At 42.7% G+C, this 25,290-nt stretch overlaps 1 protein-coding gene across 1 annotated transcript in view; it reads left to right on the top strand.

Annotated features, from left to right (window-relative positions):
- Positions 1-25,290, top strand: part of LAMA1 (laminin subunit alpha 1) — a 357,026-nt gene that overhangs the window by 102,312 nt on the left and 229,424 nt on the right. Inside the window, 5 exon segments of the mRNA XM_030213227.1 lie at positions 362-541; positions 5,521-5,610; positions 9,815-9,932; positions 14,733-14,911; positions 18,086-18,191. Coding sequence (XP_030069087.1) covers positions 362-541; positions 5,521-5,610; positions 9,815-9,932; positions 14,733-14,911; positions 18,086-18,191 — 673 coding nt within the window.

Below are 25,290 nucleotides of genomic sequence, written 5' to 3'. Positions count from 1 at the left end.
GTAAACATCTTGGTGTGGAGTCCATTTTGCTACTCCCATGCAAGTGGTCCATCTTAATAGCAGGCTAAACCAAATATAGAATTTTGTTGTACCTGGGAAACATTTTCACTAAACTTAGTTCCAGTTTATTTATCCAGTAGTCTATTACTGTGAGTCTATTAGGGATGCTGCAGTCAACACAACAACCTCTATATGTAGATGTATGTAGTATTTGAAGCCACTGTAATATATATCCTTAAGTGAATTTTTGCTTACAAGGATTAAGCATCAAAATAAATTCTCTGTATCAACAAGTGATCATTTCAAAGACAAAGAATAACATCTGCTGGACAGTTTTACTGCTATGCCCTTTTTTTTTCAGATTCACACCTCCTTGATTAATGGTAGGCCCAGTGCTGATGATCCCTCCCCAACAGTCCTGGAGTTTACTTCTGCCCGCTATATCCGTCTTCGTCTGCAGCGTATTAGAACGTTGCATGCTGATCTCATGACTCTCAGCCACCGTGATCCTAAAGATGTCGATCCAATAGTTACCAGAAGGGTAAGTGAACAGTTTGTGTGTGATAGGCTTCTAAGAATGTTGTGCATGATAGGACAACAGTACATGGTTTGAACTCAGTAGGCATTCTCATTGAAAAGCAATAAGGAAAAGCAGTTATCCGTAGATCGTCAGTGGCTATATGGATAAAAGCACTATCTGGAAATTTTCGGTGGTACTGTCTGCAGAACATTGCTGAAAGTTTTTACAGACTACTTCAGCACTATTTGGATAGTGCCTGGGTAGAGATATGTGGATAAAGACTAGCAAAAAGGGTGTACAAACTTAAACTGCATACCTGTACGTATTCAATGCCACTCACTGTCCAGACAGCAGTGCTGAATATATAGTGCATTTTCTCTAGCGAAAAAGGTGCCGGTACTCAAATGCCAGGCCACCCTTCAGGGATGGGGTGATCACTGAGAGATCCACCCCACAATAGCCAGGCCCAAGGCAGAATTGGTGTGCAGAGCCTGAGCTCTTTCATTAAAACTTGGGGACCATGGGTCAATTTTAGCAGCCAATGGAAAAGGTGCCGGTACTCAGTACCCCCAAAAACCCCCTAAAAAATAAAAGCCCTGTGAATATTTTAAATATATTTAAGTACTGTGTCTGGCATGCAGACTGTGGCATTTGAATATTAACCTAATTGTTTTTGCAGTGTATTTGCTTTCTGATACAATGTTAATTTTATACCTCTTAAAACCATCTCTATCACATATGTCTACTGTAGATATTCATCTAGAACATATAAAGAATAGTTACAAAAATAGTCCCTGTCCTCACAAGCCGTTTTGTTGATGACCTTTACCTCAAAGAAAGACCAATTAATGATTCTTATGGCTCATTTCAAATTTAAGGATGTATTGTTCTGTGGTTAACACCAGCAAGCATTTCCCAGTGTTGTAGGCAATTTCTTGCCTCTGAAGACACAGACATAAGAACATAAGACTGGCCATACTGGGTCAGACCAATGGTCCATCTAGTCCTGTATCCTGTTTCCAACAGTGGCCAATCCAGGTCACAAGTACCTGGCAGAAACCCGATTAGTAGCACCAATCCATGCTACCAATCCCAGGGCAAGCAGTAGCTTCCTCCAGTGTCCATCTCAGTAATAGACTATGGACTTTTCCTCCAGAAACTTGTCCAGACCTTTTTTTAAACCCAGATAAGCTAACTGCAGTTGTTCCAGAGGAGCAAACAGAAAAAGATGTTTCAGGATTTCTTTTATTTATTTGATTAGATTTCTAACCCATCAAATCAATAAAAGGAGCAGTAGTTTCAAAATATCTACATATGGCCACAATAACAGAATAACCACAACATCAAGATAAGAGACATCAAATTAAATACATCAAATAAAATAAATGAACTTGCCTATGATAACAACCTCCAACATAAGCTATGATTTAACTAATTTGTGAAACGCAACAGAAACCTGACAAGTCCTGAGCTCTACTGGTAAGAAACTGCAATTAAACATTAAGCTTTTTTATGTAAAGTTGTCAGTAGATATACTCTATCATCGCCAATTATTTTCCCTTAAAAATCAATTGCTAGACAGACTAGAAAAGTGATCAGTCCTTTTCCATTTCATTCTGGACTTGTTGCACTTGGATGTTTATGATAAATGATAGCCTTCTCTGCACTCACATAGTACCATGTCATAGATGTATTAGGACAACTTGTAACTTAATCTTTAAAAATTGCTCCTTTTTACCAGCTGCCAGTTTTCTGTGTGTTCAATAAATGGGTATAGATTAGACCAAAAAGAACAAACTGTCTTCTTGGTTTTAACAGTGCACAGACACTTGAGGTAGAGGTTACCTTTATTTTATGGTACTCCTGTAGGTGTTTAATGGCCTTTCAGGACAAGATATTTCTATTTTTTGACCCATTACAATTGGAAAAGTTAGGTCAGAAGAAGGGGTGATGACTGTGTGGAGGTATGGAATGGGGTATCATTTCAAGTTAATGGCTCTATCATTGGGGTGGGGGTGGGGGGGGGTCTCCCTATTAGTGCATATTTTTTCTTATTTTATTTTCCACCTTTCTCTCCATAATAGACTCAATTTTGTAAATGTTGCTCCCTAAAAAAATGCTTGCTAAGTGCTATCCTATAAATGGCACTCCATGTTAGGCGCCCTGTAGATAATAGTGTTAACGCTAAGATCTGTGCCCAGTTTTGGGTGTCACGATTTACACCAACTGAACCCTAGTGTAAATCCCTCTGCCTAATATCCCGGATTGTATAATATTGCACGTAAATTTTAGAAACGCCCCTGACCCACCCTTTCCCCTCCCATGGCCACGCCCCTTCCCAGGTCCACTCAGAAAAATGTATGCACACATCTGTATAGAATAGCGACAATAAAGATGCATGTGTAGATTCCAATTATTACAACCTAACACCAATAATTGATTTAGTGTCCAATTATCGGCTCTAATTGGCTTGTTAAATTGCTTGTGCAGATTTGGGCGTGTGCCCAAATATTGTGCATGCAATTTTGAGCACTATATATAGAATTAGGGGGGATATGGACTTTTGACGTCTGTTGATAATGCTAGTTTCTTGTTAGTTTTAGTTTGTTGATTTGAGTTCATTTCTTGATCTTTGTAATGAGATGTTTAAAGGTAAAACTTTATTTTAAAAAAATGCTCCTTTTTACTAGCTGCCAATTTCCTGCGTGTCCAATAAATGGGTATAGATTAATCAAAAACGATCAAACTGTCTTCTTGGCTTTAAGAGTACACAATCTGGCACTGTAATTAGATTTGCAAGGACTCAGTTGGTTCCAACCCAAACATTGTGAATGCGGGAGGCTTTGTTTTGTTTATAAGCAGGATTAGATAGGGATGATTCAGCACTCTTGTATTTATACACTCAGTTTTTTACAAATGGACATATTCTTTACTCTGCCAGCAGTCCTGGCTGTTGTGTGACGTTGCAAGAGAAAGTTTTCATTTTTAAAATGTCAGCTGAGTAGCAGATGACATGCCATAGAGTTAGTGACCTGAGCCATGAAACATACTCTGTCACCTTATGGTTGGTGCCTGCTGATTAGATTTATACATGCAGTATTCAAAAGCAATTATACATTACCCGGCTGCTGTGCTAATTCACTTTGAATGCGCTGTGTTGGCATTGCCGTGCAGCACGCACTAGGAAGTGCTAAGTCAGGTTCAAATTCTACTGTGGCTCCTTGTGTTCTTGGACAAGCACTTGACCCTCTATTTCTTCAGGTACAAAGTTAGATTGTGAGCTCTACGTGGACAAGGAAATATCTAGTGTACCTGAATATAGCTCACTTTCAGTTACCACTGAAAAAGGGGCGAAGTAAATCCAAATAAATAAAGAACTGCTAATTAGCTGAAAAATGAATGCATTAATTTATAAATGCCCAAGGATAGTAGTCATACCTATGTTTATTTTAAGCTTAAACTAAAAGCATAGTACTGGCATAATCACTGCACTATCTGTGCATGTTGCACACTGCTACCTGTAGGACAGTGACTGTTAAATGCCAGGAACCAGGCCAGCTGAACTTTACCCCATAGCTTTTCAGTTTGAAGGTGGTAATGGGAAGAATATGTTGACAGAGTCTGGTCTTGTTATTTTGCAGTACTTGATTACTCTATAGGCAACAGTGGGACAATGGCAATGGCCCTGTTCTTGTTCTTCCTAAACTCCTAATTCCTGACACACTTGACAAATCATTATTCCCATTTCTTCCAGAGGTGTACCCCAGGGTGAACTCCCCAGCTGTTCCCTTTTCTTTACCTTGTCTTCCTCTAGAAACCTCTAGTATAAAAAAAAGTGAAATAAAATACACATGAGGCCTCTTGAGGTTCTACAGGGCTCAAGGCTCTACCATGTTCTTGCCACCAACTTTGGTAAAGACTTCTAGGGGACCTTTGACAAAGCAGCAGTAAGCCCAACACAGGCTTACCACATGCTAATCTGGAGCTACTGCTGGCCCAAAGCAGGCTCCGGCAGTAGTTCCAGCCCCAGCGTGCACCATCTCCCACGCTACAGAAAATCAGACCTGATTCTCAAGCGTGGGGGCTACCTGGGGGTATTGCCTGGTTACCTCCGGGGTTAGCGCAGGATCCCTTACTGCCACCTCAGTGGGTGGCGGTAAGTGTTCCACCCCACATGGCCACACGGTAAGAGCAGTCTTACCGCATGATCAAGTTTTTTGGCAGCCTTTTTACCCACTGCGGTAAAAAGGGCTACAGCATGTAGCAGAAATGGCCACTACCACTACTGCAGGGCCCTTTTTACCGCAGTTGTCTGTGCTGAAGCAGTGAATGGGAACATGGCAAAGCCTTGTGTCCTGCAGCGGCTCAGAGGCCCTTTGTTTATTGTTTACTTCTTTCTTCCTCTTTGCTTCCTCAGTGATATCGCAAATGTCACGCGCATGCACAGCAGCACTTAGCCCATCAAGACGAGGCTGAACATCCAATGGGGCACATCCAATAGGGCAATCCGTCACTGGATATACCAAATGATGCTTAGAACTGCATTCTAAACTTAGTTCCAAACTCTGCAGTAAATAATGCATATTAATGCCCTTTTGTAAATCTAGCATCTGAAGCACAGCAGGCTTTTAATTCTGGTTTACCGCCCAATGTCCAGTTGTCTTAAATCCCAGCCCTTTTATGTCACGTTAAATAGCAACGGAGAACAGTTGTAGAGTAAAACCTGGGTGTTATATCTTTCAGCGACACTGGTTCTTTTTATGATGCTGGAAGTGGCGTGTTTGCAGAGTGCAGTTTTCTGACTTCCATTTTTGGAAGTGCATGAGCTAGAAATGTTGGCCATTGAGAGAGTAGGGCAGTTATGCCCAGTTTTTAAGCATTAGGTTGAGCCAAAATATTTGATTTGTAGTTAAATGAAGCTGATTAAGTATCTTTGTTGTGAGCTGTCAGCTGCCTTTGATCTTGCCAGTGACCTTTGTTCCCATTTACTTTTAATGTAGTATTTCTATTCGTTGAAAGATATCTCTGTTGGAGGCATGTGCATTTGCTACGGTCATGCTCAAAGCTGCCCCTGGGATGAAACTACAAAGGTAACTTCTTTTTTTTATAACTGCGTCATAGAATGCAAATGTCACTAAAAATAAGGGAAAATGCAAATTTGCAAATGTTGGGTAAGATTAAGGCTCCGATATTCTGCGACACTTACCTAGGTATGAGTGATTTCTTCCCTGATATGTTCTGCTCACCAGGGCCAGAAACTTATTTTCAGCAGCACTATGCAGATAGTACCGGGATGGTCCAGGAATGGAGCGGGAAGTTATCTGGGTTCCACTGGTTTCCAGATAATTACCCAGAAAAGTTAGAATAGCTGTTTTTTTTGTCCTAACTTGTCTGGGTAGGTATCCATGTACTGATACTTAATATTGCAGACCTGGATATCTTCTAGCAGCCATCTTATATCCGGGTACCAGCTGGCGTTGAATACCCAGGTATAAACTTTAGATGCCACAGACAGTGTTTTAAAGTAACACTGAACATGGAGTCTAAATATTGGGGGGAGGGCGGGTAACGTTTTTTTTTTTAAATTTAGTTTTCAATAATTTTCATTGGTTACTTAGGGGCCCTCTTTCTAAGCTACGTTAGGCACTAACACAGCATAAAATGGTGTACTGCAGGTCACAATCAGCAGAGGCATAGCTAGGTGGAGTGCAAGGGGAGCAGCTGCTTCCCTAAATGGATTTTGAATGAAATGGTGCCTATGCCAGTGGTTCCCAGTCCTGGTCCTGTATGCACCCCAGCCAATCAGGTTTTCAAGATATCTACAGTGGGAAAGCGAGGGGTACAAATGTAATAAAAATATATATATATATTTTTGAGAGGGATTTGCATGCTATGGAGGCAGTGCATGCAAATCCCTCTCATGAATATTTGTTGTGAATATCCTGAAAACCTGACTAGCTGGGGTGCCTCCAGGAACAGGTTTGGGAACCACTGACCAATACAAATTGGAAAACGAGAAAAATGTCAGACCTTATTGAAGAAAATGCAGCCTTTAAATAAATTGTATGATGCTCCCAGGATTCACAATAAGATGCCCAAAATTCTTGGTAGCATCAATACAACTTATTGAAGACTATCCACCTTATAATTGAAAGAGAAAAACGCCTAGATTTTGACCCAAATCGGGAGATAGACGTTTATCTCACAAAAACGAATAAATCGGTATAACGGAAAGCCAATTTTGGACGTTTTCAACTGCACTCCATCGCGGAAGCATACAAAGTTGACGGGGGCGTGTCGGAGGCGTGGCGAAGGTGGAACTGGGGCGTGGTTATCGGCCGAGGAGAGATGGGCGCCTTTCGCCGATAATGGAAAAAAAGTATGCGTTTGTAGCTAGAATTTAGGGCACTTTTCCTGGACAATGTTTTTCACGAATAAGGCCCCAAAAAGTGCCCTAAATGACCAGATTACCACCAGAGGGAATCGGGGATGACCTCCCCTGACTCCCCCAGTGGTCACTAACCCCCTCCCACCACAAAAAATGATGTTTCACAACTTTTTATTTTCACCCTCAAATGTCATACCCACCTCCCTGGCAGCAGTATGCAGGTCCCTGGAGCAGTTGTTAGGGGGTGCAGTGGACTTCAGGCAGGTGGACCCAGGCCCATCCCCCCCTACCTGTTACAATTGTGCTGCTTAATGCTTAGTCGCCCAACCCCCCCAAACTCACTGTACCCACATGTAGGTGCCCCCCTTCACCCCTTAGGGCCATAGTAATGGTGTAGACTTGTGGGCAGTGGGTTTTGAGGGGGATTTGGGGAGCTCAACACACAAGGGAAGGGTGCTATGCACCTGGGAGCTCTTTTACCTTTTTTTTTGTTTTTGTAAAAGTGCCCCCTAGGGTGCCCGGTTGGTGTCCTGGCATGTGAGGGGGACCAGTGCACTACGACTCCTGGCCCCTCCCACGAACAAATGCCTTGGATTTATTAGTTTTTGAGCTGGGCGCTTTAATTTTCCATTATCACTGAAAAACAAAAACGCCCAGCTCACAAATTGTCGAATAAAACGTGGACGTCTATTTTTTGCGAAAATACGGTTCGGTCCGCCCCTTCACGGACCCGTTCTCGGAGATAAACGCCCATGGAGATAGACATTTTCGTTCAATTATGCCCCTCCACATTTTCTTCAATAAGGTCTGCTGTTTTTCTTGTTTTCCACGATGAATATTGTGGACCGATTGCCTTCTTGTTTCCTTACCTATGCGAATTGGGCCTGCAGCCTTGCACTGGCACCTATTTTATAAAAATATCTGCTCCCACAGATGTCAAAACCTGGCTATGCTTCTGACGTTCAGGCATCCTTCTGTAACTGTCAAATCAGCACACGCTAACTGCTCGCTAAAAATATTTAAATTTTTTGAGGGGGTGTGTCAGGGCAGAGAGTGGGCGATCCTGTGCTAATAAATTAGCACGGCTAAATTATTATGTGCTGACTGGTTCATCAGTAATACCATGTGAGCTCTTACTGCCTACAAAATGGGTGGCAGTAAGTGCTCACGCGGTAAACTTTTTAAATAGCAATATTAGCACATGGCCATTAATACAAAAAGGGCCATTTTTATGTCTGTGGTAAAAATGACCTTATCACACAGGAAAAACCCATGCACGAGCATGCTGAGACCACCCTTGGTGGCAGCTTAGTAAAAGGACCCCATAGATAATTTTATTATTTTTTTCTTCTATTCTTTCTAATCCTGTATAATAATTTGCACCTCCAAAGTTCCATGTCTGGCTGCCTGGGTTCGTAACATCTCCTGACATCAGCCAGCCTCCAGTGTTCCATTCCTCCTCACTGCCCTGCCCTCGTGTCAAGACGTAATGACGTCAGAGGGCGGAACAGTGAGAGGGAAGGGAACGCTGGAGGCGAGCTGATATCAGGAGGGATGTTATTAATGGAACGGAAGCCAGCACCAGCCAGCCAGAGAACGTTCAGGTAGAAATTGAGTGGAGGAGAGAATAGCGGGACATCGAGGGAAGGGAGGAAGGGGAGGGCAGGGCAGAGGAGAATTGATGGACATGGATGGGTTGGGAGGACAGTAGAGGAGAGGATCGCGGGACACGGATGGGAGGGCAGGGGAGAGAGAAAAAAAAAGCTTACATGACAGCCTTCCTAGGGTCCGTTTCATTGTTGAGGAAATGGGCATGGTTCCACTAGTATCTTAATATAGTGGACATAATTCAGTTCAGATAAAAATATATAATTGTGACACCACATTTTATTTTCCTGCTGCCGTTTTCTTATCATGCCATATGTTACACTAGGAGCAAACTCATAAGATTTATCAAATGATATGGGCATATTGTATGACTATTCAACTAACATAAGACTCCAACATATTCCTTTATATCAAAATGCTTTTATTACATCGTTTGTGCCCTTAAACAGCACTCAACATCATTAACCTAATCAAGCAGTCATTCTTCCATGTTCATTCACCAATCACCCTCTGTACCTTGTAATTATAATACAAATTAAGTCACATAATGCAGCGAAAAACACATTTAACAGTGTCATTAACACAACCCCCCCCCCCCCCCCCCACACCCAGTACCTGTAAGCTGGTTACAACGGACGCCGCAGGATAACGTGGCGGTCATTTAAGGAGCAGCGCTGAGGTTGAATATTAATAACATTTCATCAAGTCAATGGTTCAGCGGATTCACTAGCAGCCTGAACAAGATTGGATAAGTGCTAAGGCGCTGGGGCTTCAACTGGTTTGCATATATAATTGGTTGTGAATTCAATATTGGTCTATATGATATGGGCCAATGTTTGCTGACTGGACATTTATAAATTATATGGATTTTTTTTGTGTGTTAATGACACTGTTAAATGTGTTTTTTGCTGCATTATGTGACTTAATTTGTATTTTAATTACAAGGTACAGAGGGTGATTGGTGAATGAACATGGAAGAATGACTGCTTGATTAGGTTAATGATGTTGAGTGCTGTTTAAGGGCACAAATGATGTAATAAAAGCATTTTGATATAAAGGAATATGTTGGAGTCTTATGTTAGTTGAATAGTAAATATACTACTCTGGCTTATCTACTTTTTCCCCTATTTTTGTCATATTGTATGACTGCCATAGGCAAATTGGGTGCAAAGATGATGGCCAAATTTGTCAGTCCTCACTGATGGTATGGATGTAAAACTGCAGCTGTTCGTGCTGGTGTGTCATTTGATTGCAGTAGACAAGGACTTCTTTATTGTGTGTTCCTCTTACTTATTTAGAAACTGCAGTGCCAGTGTGAGCACAATACTTGCGGAGAGAGCTGTAATGAGTGTTGTCCTGGCTACCATCAGGCACCATGGAGACCTGGAACCATTTCTTCTGGCAATAAATGTGAAAGTAAGTAGTTTTGGTGGTTGAGGTGACAAAGAGTTCTCTGAATTGAAGTTGACTTTTTATTTTTACTACGCTGAATAAAGCCATCAACTTTTTCTAAGTGGTGTAAAGATCACAAGAGAATTATGTCTGGGCCAGGATACTTTCACTGATGCTAGTGTATAGCAGTTTACAAAATGAACCAGGGTAAGGCTAGAACTCTACTCTAACCACTGGTAATACCTAGGGTATGGATGGAGAGCTTAAAAGACCTATCTAACAAAAAAGAAAAACAAAAAAATAAATAATAAAACATTTTTGTGGGAAAAGGAGAAATTCTCAGAGGCTAAACTCACCCAAGTGGGCAGCCCACTGAACGTGGGCTTATCCTAATGGGTGGATGGGTTTCTCTATCATGGAATCTCTCCAAAGTTTATAAGTGCACCCATGAGCACCAATTGAGCAACCCTATGCTCTACATAAACTCTGCAAACAATCACAATGAATACCTACACGTGTAAGCTAAACAGGCTTAAGCTCGCAATTCATATCCTGATCTAAATCTAAATCCCACATTAACAAGTTCCCTTCTGACTTTCACCACATGCACAAATTGGAAAAAAACTTTACTCCCATGCCCCCATAATAATAGATAGGTCTTTTAAGCTCGCCATCCATACCCTAGATATCACCAGTGGTTAGAGTAGAGTTCTAGCCTTACCCTGGTTAATTTTGTAAATTATTTGTGTTACCAGAGGTATTCTAAGGGGATTGTATTTTTGACTGTACAGCAGTGACATCCAACCTGTGGCTCAGAAGCTACATGTGGGGATTTTGGGTCCTTGGCATATTTGTTCTGGGTTCCACTGATATTCAGCATTGGTTGCCAGATAATTATCCATCCAACAAATCTGTTTTTCAGAATATCCGCAATGACTATGCATAAATAGATTTGCATACTCATTATAAATGGTGTTCTGGTGGGTAGGCAGAAGCCACAGTCTAAAGGCCCTCATTACCTGATAACATGGGGAAAAGGTTATCAGTGCTCCACATTCAAGTCCAGCCCAGGAGAAAATTTTCTCAGAAGTATATTCCCCCCAATATTCAAAACTATTTAACTGGCCAGGAACAGCTCCTGCTTGGTTAAATAGTATTTAAGCGCCTAACCACAGATATTCAGCAAGAGATAACCAGTTATCTCCCGCTGAGTATCCCGGTTAGTGGCTAGTTGGTTAAGCGGGATATTCAGCACCAAATTGGTTATGTTGAGTGGTAAAAATAGGCTGTTTAAATAGCAAGCCTATTTTTGACTGCTATAAAGTTAATTGGTTAACATTTTAGTGACCAAAATAAACCTTAATATTCAATACCAGTTTCCGGAAATGACCGAACGTTGAATATCTGGGTTTAAGGCTGTTGGCAAACAGCAAACACATTGTTTGCCACCGGCTGAATATCGGGCCCAATGGATATATCCTTCAAAATTAAGCATTTAATGAAGTTAAAACCATACTGCAAAGTTAGAAAAATCATTGGTATAGTAAAGAAGATATATCAAAAAGGAATAGCACAATGTCTTCGTAACCCTGCTGATAATTTTTCCTTCCTCCTTAATATAGAATTCAGGTAACTTCTTCCTCTGGATACTTTTCCAACTTTTCACTTTCCTGTGTCCTGTTGTTACACTCATCTTCTTGCCCTGGTAAACATACTGTATTTCACACAGAATATACTTCCTGAAAATATCTCTTTAGCATTTGTGTTAATTGTAAAATATTATGCCCTGGTCTTTGCATAAAAAAATCCAAACCCACTCTCAATTTAGCACCTTTAGGGAAGGTAGAGAAACACAGGGGAAAATATATAAACTCTCCAAAGACAAAAATTCAATTTAAAAGATCCTCTTAAAACTCCTCACTGAAACGCATAACGAAAATATGCAAAATCCTCTTGTGTGCTTGAGATGTGCCAGGATTTGGTTCCTGACGACAAAGATAAGGCTCCCAAAAGATAAAATGGGATGCACCCTCCAGGTTCCTCGAACCTTCTGAGGGTATACCAAAAAGCACTGCTGCATCTGGACTCCTCCCATTCCATTTATTGAGTCATTAGATGATTTTTAGGCACTATTGCTGATATGGTTTTAAATGATCATTTTATTATAGTGTTAGGAGGCCTTAATGTTTCTTCTTATCCAGAGTTATGTGGGGTGAAAAGAAGTTCATTAGGCATTTATCAGTTGATTGAGGTTGCTACATATTTACAGGGCAATAGTTTGGATTTAGTCTTTGTTTTGATTTCACATAGTGCATGAAGAACGAACTCTGCTGAGCTGTTGCTTTCTCCAGTATTTGGTCAGATCACTTTCTTATCAAATTTGATTGTTTGATAAGGGGGAATGGAGATCCATAATATATGTAAACTAGAGGTCAGGGAGGTCCAAGTGCAGTTGATCTAGCTTCTTCTGCCACTAGTCTTTCCAAACTACTGGCAGATTTATCTCTTTTGATGCTGGATGATTAATTTGAAATTTGGAGTTTGCAGGTAGGATTATTATATGTGAGTTTGGCATAAAGAAAGATGATTAGAGAAAGTTCACAGATATCTTCTCTTTGGAGCAGCTCATTCAGCAACTGACAAGAGGGGGAGATATTTTAGAGCTCGTCCTTAATGGAATGCAGGATTTTGTATGAGAGGTAACGGTGTTGGGTCCACTTGGCAACAGTGATCATAGCATCACAAAATGAGGAGAATGGTTAAAAACAAAGATAAAAGGAGCAGCTGCAAAGGTTAAAACTTTAAAGCAGACATGGATATTATTTAATAACTTGTAAAAAAGGCCCGTTTCTGCCTGAAATGAAACGGGCGCTAGCGGGCACGGGACTCCCTTCCCCTCCCCTTACGCTACTATCCCTGGTGGTGTAGAGGTACCTGTTCGCTCGGGGCAGGAAAGAAAGAGCCCCCTGTTTCCTGCCCGTAGCGCTGCTGATAGCTGCCCTGCTGCATCCTGTGCGAGTCTGGCTCTCGGTGTTTCAAAATGGCCGCCGAGAGTTGAAGTCTGACATGAGCCGTGTTTCGGCGCAAAGGGGCACCTGCGCAAAGGGTCAAACCAGTATTTTTTAGAGTGAAAAAAAGTGTCCCAAATCATCCTTCTGTTATAGAGTGACTATAATAAAATGAGGAAAATGGTTAAAAAGAAGCTAAAAGGATCAGCTGCTAAGGTTAGGACACCCATTTTCGAAAGAGATGGATGTCCATCTTTCGACATAAATCGGTACTTGGACGTCCATCTCTCAGAGACGTCCAAATAGATATAATCGAAACCAAATTTTGGACGTCTCTAGCGAAAGTCCGTTGTAAGGATGTCCAAATCTCAAGGGGGCGTATCGGAGGCATAGTGATGGTGGGACTTCGGCATACCTAAGACTTGGACGTCTTTGAGCCGTAATGGAAAAAGGTAGAGTCGTCCTAAACTAAAACTTGGACGTTTTCACACAGACGTGTTTTTATAACGAATAAGGCACAAAAAGGTGCCCAAAATGACCGGATGACCACTGGAGAGAATCAGGGGTGACTTCCCGTTACTCCCTCAGTGGTAACTAACCCCCTCCCACCCTCAAAAAACATACTTTGCCTGTCCCCTATCCCTATCCTGTAGGCACTGAAGCCTGCACTTCTACCTTTATTGAAGTTTTTGGGAGTGGGATAGGGGTAGGGTAGGGATGGGGCATGAGTGCATTAGGTGGCAGGTTTTTCTCTAGTGCCCACCCATCCAACCTGTTGGCCCACCCAGAAATTGCCTTCTGGCTACGCCACTGATGCAGAAACAGATAGGGAGCCAATGAAGGGACTGTAGAAGAGGGGTTATGTGACTGTAGCGGTTGTGGCGCCAATGAAAGTCAAGTGATGTAGCAGAATTTTGAATAGATTGAAGGTGAGAGAGATGGTTTAATGGGAGACCCGTGAGAAGCATGTTATAGTAGTTTAAAGAGGAGGTGATAAGAGTGTGGATAAGGGTTTTGGTAGTGTGTTCAAAAAGGAAGGGATGGAGTTTGATGGTTAGAGAGAAAGAAATGACAGGTTTTAGCAGTTTTGGATATGTGCTGATAAAGAGAGAAAGAGGAGTTAAATATGACTCCCAAGGTTAATAAGCTGAGGAGACTGAGAGGATGATAGTGCTGCCCACAGAAATAGAGAACGGGGGAAGAAGAGAGGTTTGTTTAGGAGGAAAGGTAAGAAGCTCAGTCTTGGCCATGTTCAGTTTCAGACGGTGGTGGGACATCCAGGCAGCTGAAATTTCTGGGTAGATCAGGGGCGTCATCAGTTCCTATATGTATAGTGGACTAATATATTTACCAGCAGAGCTCATAAGCATTTAAGTCGTTTTGTAGTTTCTAAATTCACTTGAAAGCCTCAGTGAAACATCCTTGCAGTGTAGATTGGAGTACACTTTCATTTTGGGCTATCTTAATCAGCATTCTTTCTTCATGGACCAGTGTGACAATTTAGACTGTACTGGCATATGTGTGCACACTCATTTGGAGATGTTTGCCAGCACAAGCCAAAACAGCCAGTCTCACTTGCTGGTCAGCAGTCATTAATTCTAGCTGTTAGTTTACTATAAATCTTTGCTTTTACCTTTGACAGACTGCATCTATGTCACTTGATGGAAAGTTATGAAAAGCCTCAAGTTTGTTTTCCCAATATGTTATTTTCAGAGACACTTTATATTGAAGCTCCAGTGGAAATATTTCACAGAAAAGCAGAAAAAAACCCTGGTATTTAAAAACAAGGTCTGTATTATTGTTTTGAATCTTATAGAGTGCAACTGTCATAACAAAGCAGACGACTGTTACTATGACCAAACCATAGCGGATCGCAATATGAGTCTGAATATCCAAGACCAGTTTATTGGTGGAGGAGTTTGTATAAACTGTACCCAACACACCACAGGAATCAATTGTGAAACCTGCACTGAAGGATATTACCGACCACACAAAGTAAGAAGTTTTATTTTTACGTAACAATTCTTCCATACCATTGTTTTCTTCCAGCTGAGTTGACAACAGGCTGGGATGTGGTGTCATAAGCCTTCATTTGAATTGTGTGGAGATTTTTATCCTATTTCATATCCCTCCACTTTCCTCTTTCTACATGCTCATATGTTATGTTACATCGAGGGGCATAATTGAACGAAAACGCCTATCTCCATGGGCGTTTATCTCCGAGAACGGGTCTGTGAAGGGGCGGACCGAACCATATTTTCGAAAAAAATAGACGCCCATGTTTTATTCAACAATGTGTGAGCTGGGCGTTTTTGTTTTTCAGCGATAATGGAAAATGAAAGCGCCCAGCTCAAAAACTAATAAATCCAAGACATTTATTCGTGGGAGGGGCCAGGATTCGTAGTGTACTGGTCCCCCTCACATGCCAGGACATCAACCGGGCACCCTAGGGGGCACTTTTACAAAACCAACAAAACAGGTAAAAGAGCTCCCAGGTGCATAGCACCCTTCCCTTGTGTGTTGAGCCCCCCAAATCCCCCTCAAAACCCACTGCCCACAAGTCTACACCATTACTATAGCCCTAAGGGGTGAAGGGGGGCACCTACATGTGGGTACAGTGGGTTTGGGGGGGTTGGACGACTAATAAGCATTAAGCAGCACAATTGTAACAGGTAGGGGGGATGGGCCTGGGTCCACCTGCCTGAAGTCCACTGCACCCCCTAACAACTCCTCCAGTGACCTGCATACTGCTGCCAGGGAGCTGGGTATGCCATTTGAGGGTGAAAATAAAAATTTGTGAAACATCATTTTTTTGTGGTGGGAGGGGGTTAGTGACCACTGGGGGAGTCAGGGGAGGTCATCCCCGATTCCCTCCAGTGGTCATCTGGTCATTTAGGGCACTTTTTGGGGCCTTATTCGTGAAAAAACAGGGTCCAGGAAAAGTGTCCTAAATTCTAGCTAAAAACGCATACTTTTTTCCCATTATCAGTGAAATGCGCCCATCTTTGTTCGGCAGATAACCACGCCCCAGTTCCGCCTTCGCCACACCTCTGACACGCCCCCATCAACTTTGTCCGCATCCATGACGGAGTGCAGTTGAAAACGTCCAAAAATCGGCTTTCGATTATACCGCTTTATTCGGTTTTGTGAGATAAACGTCCATCTCCCGATTTAGGTCGGAACTTGGGCGTTTTTCTCGTTCGATTATAAGCAGGATCATGTCTTATATGCCAGCACTACCTATTTAGTTCAAGGTGGATTACAATGGAAATAAGCCAGACCTAATACATCTGGGAATTATAATACAAAACAAAAATAGCCAAAATGATCACTTTACATTCACTCATTGCTATGCCACATGTAATACAGATCTAAAGAACCTGAAGCCCCCTCTGTGAAGAGAGAAAAGTTTTTAAATGTTTCCTAAATGACAGTATCGGCAGCATTGCAAAATAGTAGCCATTTGATATTGAAGTGATAGAAATGTTTCACTGAATTTAGATTAGTAACAGGGAGCCCAGAGTGGAAGTGAGATGGGAGGAGTGGAGTCAGAACCAGGAAGTATAAAAGAGAGGGCCAGAGTGGGGTTGAGGAGGCCCAGGGAAGAAAGAACTGAAGCCCCAGCACATGCCTTTACAACCTATGTCTAGCGACTGTGACCCTGCTGAGATAAGTCAGCTTTTGGATTTGAGACTTGTAATGCCTATTCTGATGTCTAGCTGGAGCCAGACCTGGAAGCTCAGAGAAAGAGTGCGAGAAGAACTTATAGGCTGTGTTTGGGCATTGCAGTCAATAGCCACAGACTGTGTTTTGGGCCCTGTCAGCCGCAGGCCCTGGTTATGACTGTGTTATCTAAACTAAAGAGACTTTTCTTCTTTTGTTTCTGGCCCTGTGATGTAACAGGCCTCAAGTTTCTATTAATAAAGCACTCGTTTCAATTTATTTCTTTGTCTGGCTGTATTATTGTGCAGGCCGACCCTCAGTCCTCACTCGCCATATCACAGTAAAGTGTCAGGCCATTCAGTCAGATATTTGGCCCTATTCTATCTGTATTGATATTGGAAATATAGGAATAGTAATGTTATATGTTCACTTGTGGCTATATAAGGGCAAAAGCAAAGTGGAGATGCACAAAACCCAAAGTACTGGATTTCAGACATGCTGGTTTTGGTAAAATGAGGATGAAGGAGCTGATAGCATGGGTATGCTGTCATAACATTAGTTAGTACTTTTCTTCCATATAGTTTTTTTTTATGACCTAGGATGTTAAGAGTTTTCACTGTAATGAATACTGTTGTATTTTAAAATGAAAATACTGAGCTCTTTTACTCCACTATTATTAAGTTTAAGTTATGACAATTTGAGAGATTTTTTGAAATAGTAGTTTGGAATTTTGCAGAGATATTTGCTATCAGGCAAAAATTTTAGTAGTTGGGATTTTTTCTCCTTTTTTTTGTACTTGTTTTACTTTTACTTTTGTTGCGTTTTTGCTCCTAACCTCTCTTATTCTCTCTCTTCTCCAGCATTTTCAATTCCCTCCCTCTCTCTCCCTCCTTTCATGCTGTTCTTCCATTCACAGAGGATGAGTCTGGCGGTAGGGGGCTTGGTTTTGAGTACAGGGGAGAAAGTGCTAGTCAACAAAACTTGGCACTTGGTAGCTTTCCACCACTGCATCATTGTTTTTTTTTTTTTTTCCTTTTTTGTTTTTATTTGAATTGCTCTGTTGGTGTTTTAGAACTTAAGTGGTCCTTTCTCTTTTATTACTTATTTTATGCAATATTTTGAGCCTTCTCACTGCAGAACTAAAGAGAACTAATGCAGTGAAACATAAAGGGTGCCATGAAAGATAAAGAAATACGGTGACGGCCATCACATCAAGCTGGCATGTTTTGATTAAACTTGAAAGGATTTTTTGTTACTTCCAAGTGGCATGAGAGCAAAGGAATTGTTTCTATAAAGGAATCAAAAACATCAAGGACCAGAGAGAGGCTCTTAATAGTCCACCAATTTCGAGCATGCACGTGGTGCTGTTGTCATTCTCTTGTAACCTACTTTTCAACTTTTAAAGCAAAAGTGAATTAGTTTTGCTGCACATTTTTCCACTACAGGTTTATGGTAAGTTGGGGAAAAATAACTGTTGTTAAACTGGTTTATTTTCTCTTCTTGTAGATTTCTCCCTATGAGGATAACCCATGCCTTCCTTGTGAATGTGATCTGTTTGGATCCCTCAGCCTCGTTTGTGTTAGGGATGACAAGAAGGCTAACCAGCAGCTTGGTAAGAAAACACTCTTAATTCTATTACTAGACTTTTTTTTTTTTTTCAGATATATCAGATTTCATTAATGGCTAATTGTTATAAGCCTTCTTTGCTACAGAACTGTTTTTAATTTCTGAAAAACATTTTCAATGTAATTTACTTTCAGTATCACACCTACTCAGAATTCTTCCAAGGCGCTTTATTAGATTAGACAAGAAGACTATTCTTGTCTCATTACAAGGCTGTGACAAAATCTGGAGACTCACCGTGAAATCATATCCTTTTCTTTTCATTCTTCATGTTTCTTTCTTTCTATAACCATCATCTCAGCATTTTGAGATGCGTGTCCTCTAAGGCTTACTCTTGCTGCTGATGCTGCTTTGAGTCACAGATTACTGTGAAGCACACCAAAAGGAGAAGCCATAAAAGCCACTTTATGAAAAATCAGTTAAAAAAAAAGCCCTGACACGACCAGATTTTGATAGTTATCTGCTTCATGGGTCTAAAATTCACACATATATTAACAAAACCATGAAGAACATAAAAGGTATAAATGAAGAGACAAAACCCATTGGAGTAAAAGAAATTGGGAAGCAATGATTGGAGTGGCAACAGGAAAAACCACAGTAATCCTCTTCATAGTCACTCCAGCTCCACCCCCCCCAGAGACAGAAAAATACCTACTGTAACTTAAGCTACCTGCAAGCCTGAAGGCTATTGAAAATGGTGCACTTTTAGGTACAGTAGCTATTTTTCCATTCCTGGAGGGCTCATAAATAGCTGTAGTGGGATTTGAACCTGGGCCTCCTGATCCTCACCCCACTTCTCTAACCATTAGGCTACCCCTCTGCTCTGCATGGATGTCTAAGTGGCCATTTTATTTTATTTTTTGAAATCTTGTTTATTAACAACCAGAACATTTGTTACAGTGTCATTCTCAAATACTGATTACAATAAAGATCGTTCTTGGGATTTTTATAATCTTACTACATAACCCCTATCCCCCTTTCCCTACCCCTCCCCCCCTAACCTCCACCCCCCCCCATCCTAATCCACTAACACCCCTATCCAACTATCCATTCAAAAGTTTACTTCTAGCTACGGGGGTGAGAGAATCCCAGAATGGAGACCAAGTTTAGCAAAATCTGTCACCTCTCTTGGAGGCCAAGTCCACAGTTCCCTTCCTCTCCAGTGCACAACAATGAATCATGGCCGAGTGCCAATGGGCCACACTTGGGGGTTCTGAGTCCAGCCACAACTGCAATATTGTCCGCTTTGCCATTAAAATGGTTCGTTTTAGAAATCCCTTGTATCCTTCAGGCATCGGTCTTTGCGTGCGAAAGATGTCGAACAGCTGCCCCGGGGTCGGGTACCAGCGGCAGGACCAAAGTTGTGAGACATGGGTGCCAAGCAGACTCCAAAAGGCAGAGACTCGTGGACAGTGCCAGAAAATGTGGCCAAGATTAGCATTAGTGGCCCCACACCTCGGGCAGGAGTCCGTTTCTCGAAGGGCAGCTCGGAATGCTCAATGGGGAGATATATGCAGCCGGAGTAGAAATTTATATTGAATCTTGCCCCACGCTGCATTCTCTGGTAGGGTGTGCGCAGACTTGAGACACATCACAAGCTGTTCTGTAGTGAGGCAGGTATGGAGTTCTTGGTTCCAAGCTTGCAATATCAAAGATAAGTCCAGGTCCGGAAGCGAGTCCCTTAAATGTTTGTGGAAATAGCTCATTGGCACTCTCAGCTGCGCAGCCAACCCCAGCAACTCCTCCAACTCCTCCCACGCTTCTGAAGTCAGTGCAGCCGAGGGGAGCAAATTAACATAGTGACGGATCTGGTAATAAGCAAATATGTCCTGACTGCCCAACCCATATTCATTACACAACTCCTCAAAAGGCCTGATCTTTCCCTGCTCCGATATCACATGATATATGTAATGTATCCCTTGGGCGGCCCATCTCTGAAATGTAGCCGAGTCACTCCCTGCCGGGAATGCCCCATTACCTTGAATCGGCAATAAGTGTGAGACCTCTCTATTTCTCCGATAATGCTTATGCACCCATCTCCATGTAGTTCGTAATGGTGTAAAGATGCATTTGAAGGGGCCCAATTTTGGCAATGCTTCCGTGGGACCTTGTAGCCAGTATGCAAAGTGTAGAGGGTTTAGTAAGGATGTCTCAGTAAGTGTACAAGTAAAGAAATGTTTCGAGCGAAACCAGTCCGATATGTGCCTGAGGTTGCTAGCCACAGTAAACAAACGCAGGTCTTGCAAACCCAGGCCACCCTTGGGCCGTGGGAGCATCATCCTGGCCATCGATAGTCGGGCCCTCTTACCCTGCCAAAGGAAGTGTTTTAATTTTCTCCTCAGGCATTGATCTTCCTTAGCCCACCACCACATAGGGAGCATTTGGAACAAGTATGTCCATTGCGGAAACAATACCATATTGTATAATGCAATGCGACCTGAAAGGTTAATTGGGAGCGCCTGCCATCCCTGCAAAACTTCAGTCGCCCGCTGTTTCAACCCACCCACGTTTACTTTAAAAAGTTGGGTTAAATCAGCTGTTAACCGGATCCCCAGGTATTTTAGTTCCGTCCCTGCCCATTGAAAAGGAAACTGACCTATCCAAGATGGTCTAATGTCCTGAGGCACAGGCAGGGCTACCGATTTTTGGTAGTTTAAGGAAAATCCCGTGAGAAACCCAAACTCCTCCAGGGCTCCCATGAGATGTCTCACCGAGTGTATTGGGTGGGTAAGTGTGAGAAGAATGTCGTCAGCGAAGGCGAGAACCTTCACTGTCTGATGTGGCAAAGTAACCCCTACAATGTCTGGATCTACCAGTATCATTCTCAAAAAAGGTTCCAAGTACAGCAGGAATAGTGTCGGGGATAGGGGGCAGCCCTGCCGAGTCCCTCTCTGTACTTTGAAAGCAGCCAATTGATTACCGTTTACCACTACCCGCGCCGTAGGAGAATGATATAATGCTGTGATAGCTTCCATAATCCATCCCCCTAGCCCAACATATGTCAATACCTGAAATAAGTAGTCCCATTGTACCTTATCAAAAGCCTTTTTGGCATCTAAGCTTAGTAACATTAAGGGAGGTTTAGTAGATTGACAATGCGCTATGGATAGAAGTGTTTTTCTGATGTTCAGGGTGGCATGGCGGCCTTTCACAAAACCTACTTGGTGTTCGGCAATTAGTTGAGGAAGGAATTTTGCCAATCTGTCCGCCAGTACTCGCGCCAAGATTTTGGAATCAACGTTTATTAAGGAGATGGGCCGGTAGGACTCCACCTGATCCTGGGGCTTACCAGGTTTTGGAATAAGGGTTATTAGTGCTTCATTTGCCCCTGGTGAGAAGTGTCCCCGCTCAATTACCGCTTCATAGTATGAGAGTAAGGGCCCTATCAAGTCTTGATTTAGAATTTTATAATATTCACTTGAGAGCCCATCTGGGCCTGGCGCCGATTTTGTTGGTAAGTTTTTTATGATCCGTTGTATTTCTTGGGCTGTTATGGGGGCAGACAGTTGTTCCCTAGCATTCTGGTCTAATCGGGGCATGCCAGCATCCTCTAGATAATCAACTGGGGAGTGATCTTGACCTTCTCTCTTGGCTGTGTATACCTCTTTGAAAAAAGTGTAAAATGCGTCTGTTATCTCACCAGGTTTGCTAAGCAACGTCCCATTGGGTGCCTTCAAAACTGGGATGAAACGCTGTGACTGTTTTGCTCTTGCTACTTGAGCCAATAATCTACCCGGTTTATTTCCAAACCTTTGAAAGTTCAATTGCCTCGCAAAAAGGTGTTTCTTAGTTTGTTCATGTATTAGGGAGTTTAAAACCGTAAGTGTGGTGGTCACTCTTTCACTATTTTCCTGAGTCGGGTTTTTGAGATGTGCTGTTTTTGCTGCTTTGTAATCATGCTCTAGCCGGACCACACCCGCCGCTAGGTGTTTGGCCCTTGCACTCACGAATGCTATAATTTCTCCCCGCAAGACTGCTTTGGCGGCCTCCCACAATAACAGGGTTGATGAGCATGATTCTTCATTTGTATCTAAATAAAAAGCCCATTTTGTTTTAAGGTGGTCTATAAAAGATCTATCCTGGGCTAAGTAAGAGGGGAACCGCCAAAATCTAGCTGCTGTCCCCACAGTATGAAACTCTAACACTATGCCTATCACTGCGTGATCAGATATCTCTGTTGGGCCTATAAATGCCCCTTGTACTCTATAAAACCAAGAACTAGCTAACAGGATATAGTCTATGCGCGACCAGGAGTGATGTGCCTTAGATTGGTGGGTGTAGTCACGTGTCGATGGATGAAGCAAGCGCCAGGGGTCTACCAAGTGTAAAGAGTTGCACAGGACAGGGAGATCAGCTCCCCTTCCAGCTGCTGCCCAAGCAGTACTAGAGGATCTGACTAGTGATGGGTCCATAACTTGATTAAAATCGCCTGCCCATACCCATGGAGCGTCTGCATATTTCATTCCCAGTGCAGCAAGCGACTGAAAGAACGTTGGACAGTAGGTGTTGGGCCCATATATTGAACATAGATAGAACTTGTGACCAAGATAATTTAAATTTATTAGTACTACTCTCCCTTCTGTGTACACCAATTTGGATTGACAGGGAATACCCTTTCTCAGCAGAATAATTACCCCACTCCTCCGCTTCCCAGACGACGAGTAGTGACACTCCCCGACCCATTGCTGCCTCAATTTTGCATGTTCACTGTCAGATAGCTTTGTCTCTTGTAGGCAGGCTGTCGAAACTTTGTGTCGGTTCAACTGTGCAAGAATTTTGCTACGTTTCACCGGCGAGGAGATCCCCGACACATTCCAGGAGAAAATTTTAAGACTGGATTTACCCATGTCCCTTGGTCTCTATGGGTATTCTTATGTACTCGTTCCACCCCAAAAAGGGACTCCCCAAGGGCCCAGCCTCCCCCCTAGGAATTCTAAAACTTATCGGAGCAGGGTAGGTGCCCCCCTCAATGTTCTTCTCCTTCCTGGTCTCCATTCTCTACATGTCCATCGTCTCTCCTTCCCAACTGTCCTCTAAACTTCCCCTTATTCCTTGTCCTCCCCTTCCCTCCCTCCCTCTCCTTTACCCGTCCTATCCCCATCCACACTGGCTGTGTCCCGCACCCACCTGGGGGGTGTGACATGGGTCATCGAGATGCATTTTTAGGGACATCTCCCCCCTTATAATAAACATAAATTAACAGCAAAAGAAAACAGCACTATCGTAACAACTGTACCTAAAAGGTACTATACCATTACTTTTCAACACAAACCGGTATAGTAAGTACTTAGCCAAACTGCAGCTTTGGGACAGTCAAGTTAAGTGTCCAGGTCCATCAGCTGACCGAACCCACGTGGAAGCTTCCTCCGGCGAGCTAAAGGAGTGCCATTTATTGTTGTGCTGTATTTTCAACATCGCTGGGTACTGTAGCAAAAATCGCATGTGGGTTCTCACCAGTTGTGAACAGATGGTAGAGTAAGCTCTTAGTTTTGAGGACAACTCTGCGGAATAGTCCTGAAAAATTCGGATCGGTTGGCCCTCAAACACAACTTCGTCCGGTGCACTTTTGTAGAGACGCAGAATCTGTGTTTTTTGGGAGTAATTATGAAATTTGGCTATCACAATTCTTGGGTGCTCTGCTGCTATGCGCGTTGGCCCGATCCAGTGAGCTCTATCAAGCTGAATTGGGCCTTGCTCCCCCGCCGCCGGAAATTTCTCCAATAACCAGGCCTCCAATTTGGTTAGTAGGGCGGAGTCCTTCAAACGATTCCGGAAAACCCACAAATCTCAAGTTTTCTCTTCTGGCTCGATTCTCCAAATCTTCGAGCTTTTGTTGCTGAGCTTTAGTTAAGGCTTTCAGCGACTCTAGGGTTTCTGACTGCTCTTGAATCGTGTCTTCCGCATCCGCCACTCTGCACTCTAGTTCTCCCGTTCGGCGGGTGAGCTCCGCCGTAGCTTGCAGCATGCCCGCAATCTGCTCTGACAATTGGGTGAATCGGGGATCCAGAGCTTTCACCACTGCCTCGGTAATCTCCGGGATGAGTTCCGACGAGGGTGGCGTGGAGACGGGCGAGGCCACCATTTTCTCTTCGCTGGGGCGCGATTTTTCCGTGGCTCTCCGTGGCGTTTTCGAGGACATTTGGCGGTCCGTTTTGGACACGAATTTGTCCATTCACTTCTCCACTCCTTTGTGTGGCTCTGTGCCCGCTTGATGCTATTAAGTGCCGGTTTTAAAAGTAAAGGGAGAGTGTCCCTGGAGGAGCTCCATCTCTACATGTCCTCCTTTGCTTACAGCATCACGTGACCTCTATGTGTGGCCATTTTATAAGATTGACATTCCTATGCTGCCACAAAGACATCCATGTCCCTTGTTTTCCCCTGTTCATATTCTGGCCGTTTGTTTGTAAAATGGTGTTCATACTGGATGTTTCCAGCACATGGATGTCCATCTCACGTGTATTTTAGGACAGGTTGTATCCTTTTCTAAAATACATGCGAAATGGACGTCCATTTGTGACAGTACTTGGATGTTCGTATTCTGAGTTGGATGTTCTTTCTAAAATGCCACTCATTCTGACTAGTCCACTAAAGCACGCTACTACCCTTTGCACTGGCTAACTGTGCCTCTAGGCAGAGATAGCACAGATGTCCTGGATGGCATGTAGTAATTAAGGTCTAAGAGATATTCTAGCTGCTTAAATCTCATCTTTTCAACCTTCTAGAGGGGTCATCATAGCCCAGATTCACAGTGTTAACCATAATTGATGCTGTCTGCCTCTAAAAACTACTCCATGTCATCCATGGTGACTTGCTTAGATGGTTGTTGGGTTACTTGCCTGCCACCTCACAGGGAAAAGAAACTATGGATCAGCTTGGAAAATAGATTTATTCTTTTCTGTAGCTTTTCTGCTACTCCTAATTATTGTGCAGGATACAGTTCCCAGTCTAGTATCAGTACTCTTCCTTGATCATAGCTTGAAAGGGTATTGATTCTGCAAATGATGCGTCATGCCACAATTCGTAAAGTGGCCTAATTTACTCTACAACTCAAATTAATATTCCCAGCGCTTCAAATATCTCAACATACA

This window comes from Microcaecilia unicolor, chromosome 1, assembly GCF_901765095.1.
Source record: "Microcaecilia unicolor chromosome 1, aMicUni1.1, whole genome shotgun sequence".
NCBI classification, from domain to species: domain Eukaryota; kingdom Metazoa; phylum Chordata; class Amphibia; order Gymnophiona; family Siphonopidae; genus Microcaecilia; species Microcaecilia unicolor.
Note: the sequence above shows the minus strand (reverse complement) of the source record. Positions and strands in the feature narration are given on the sequence as shown.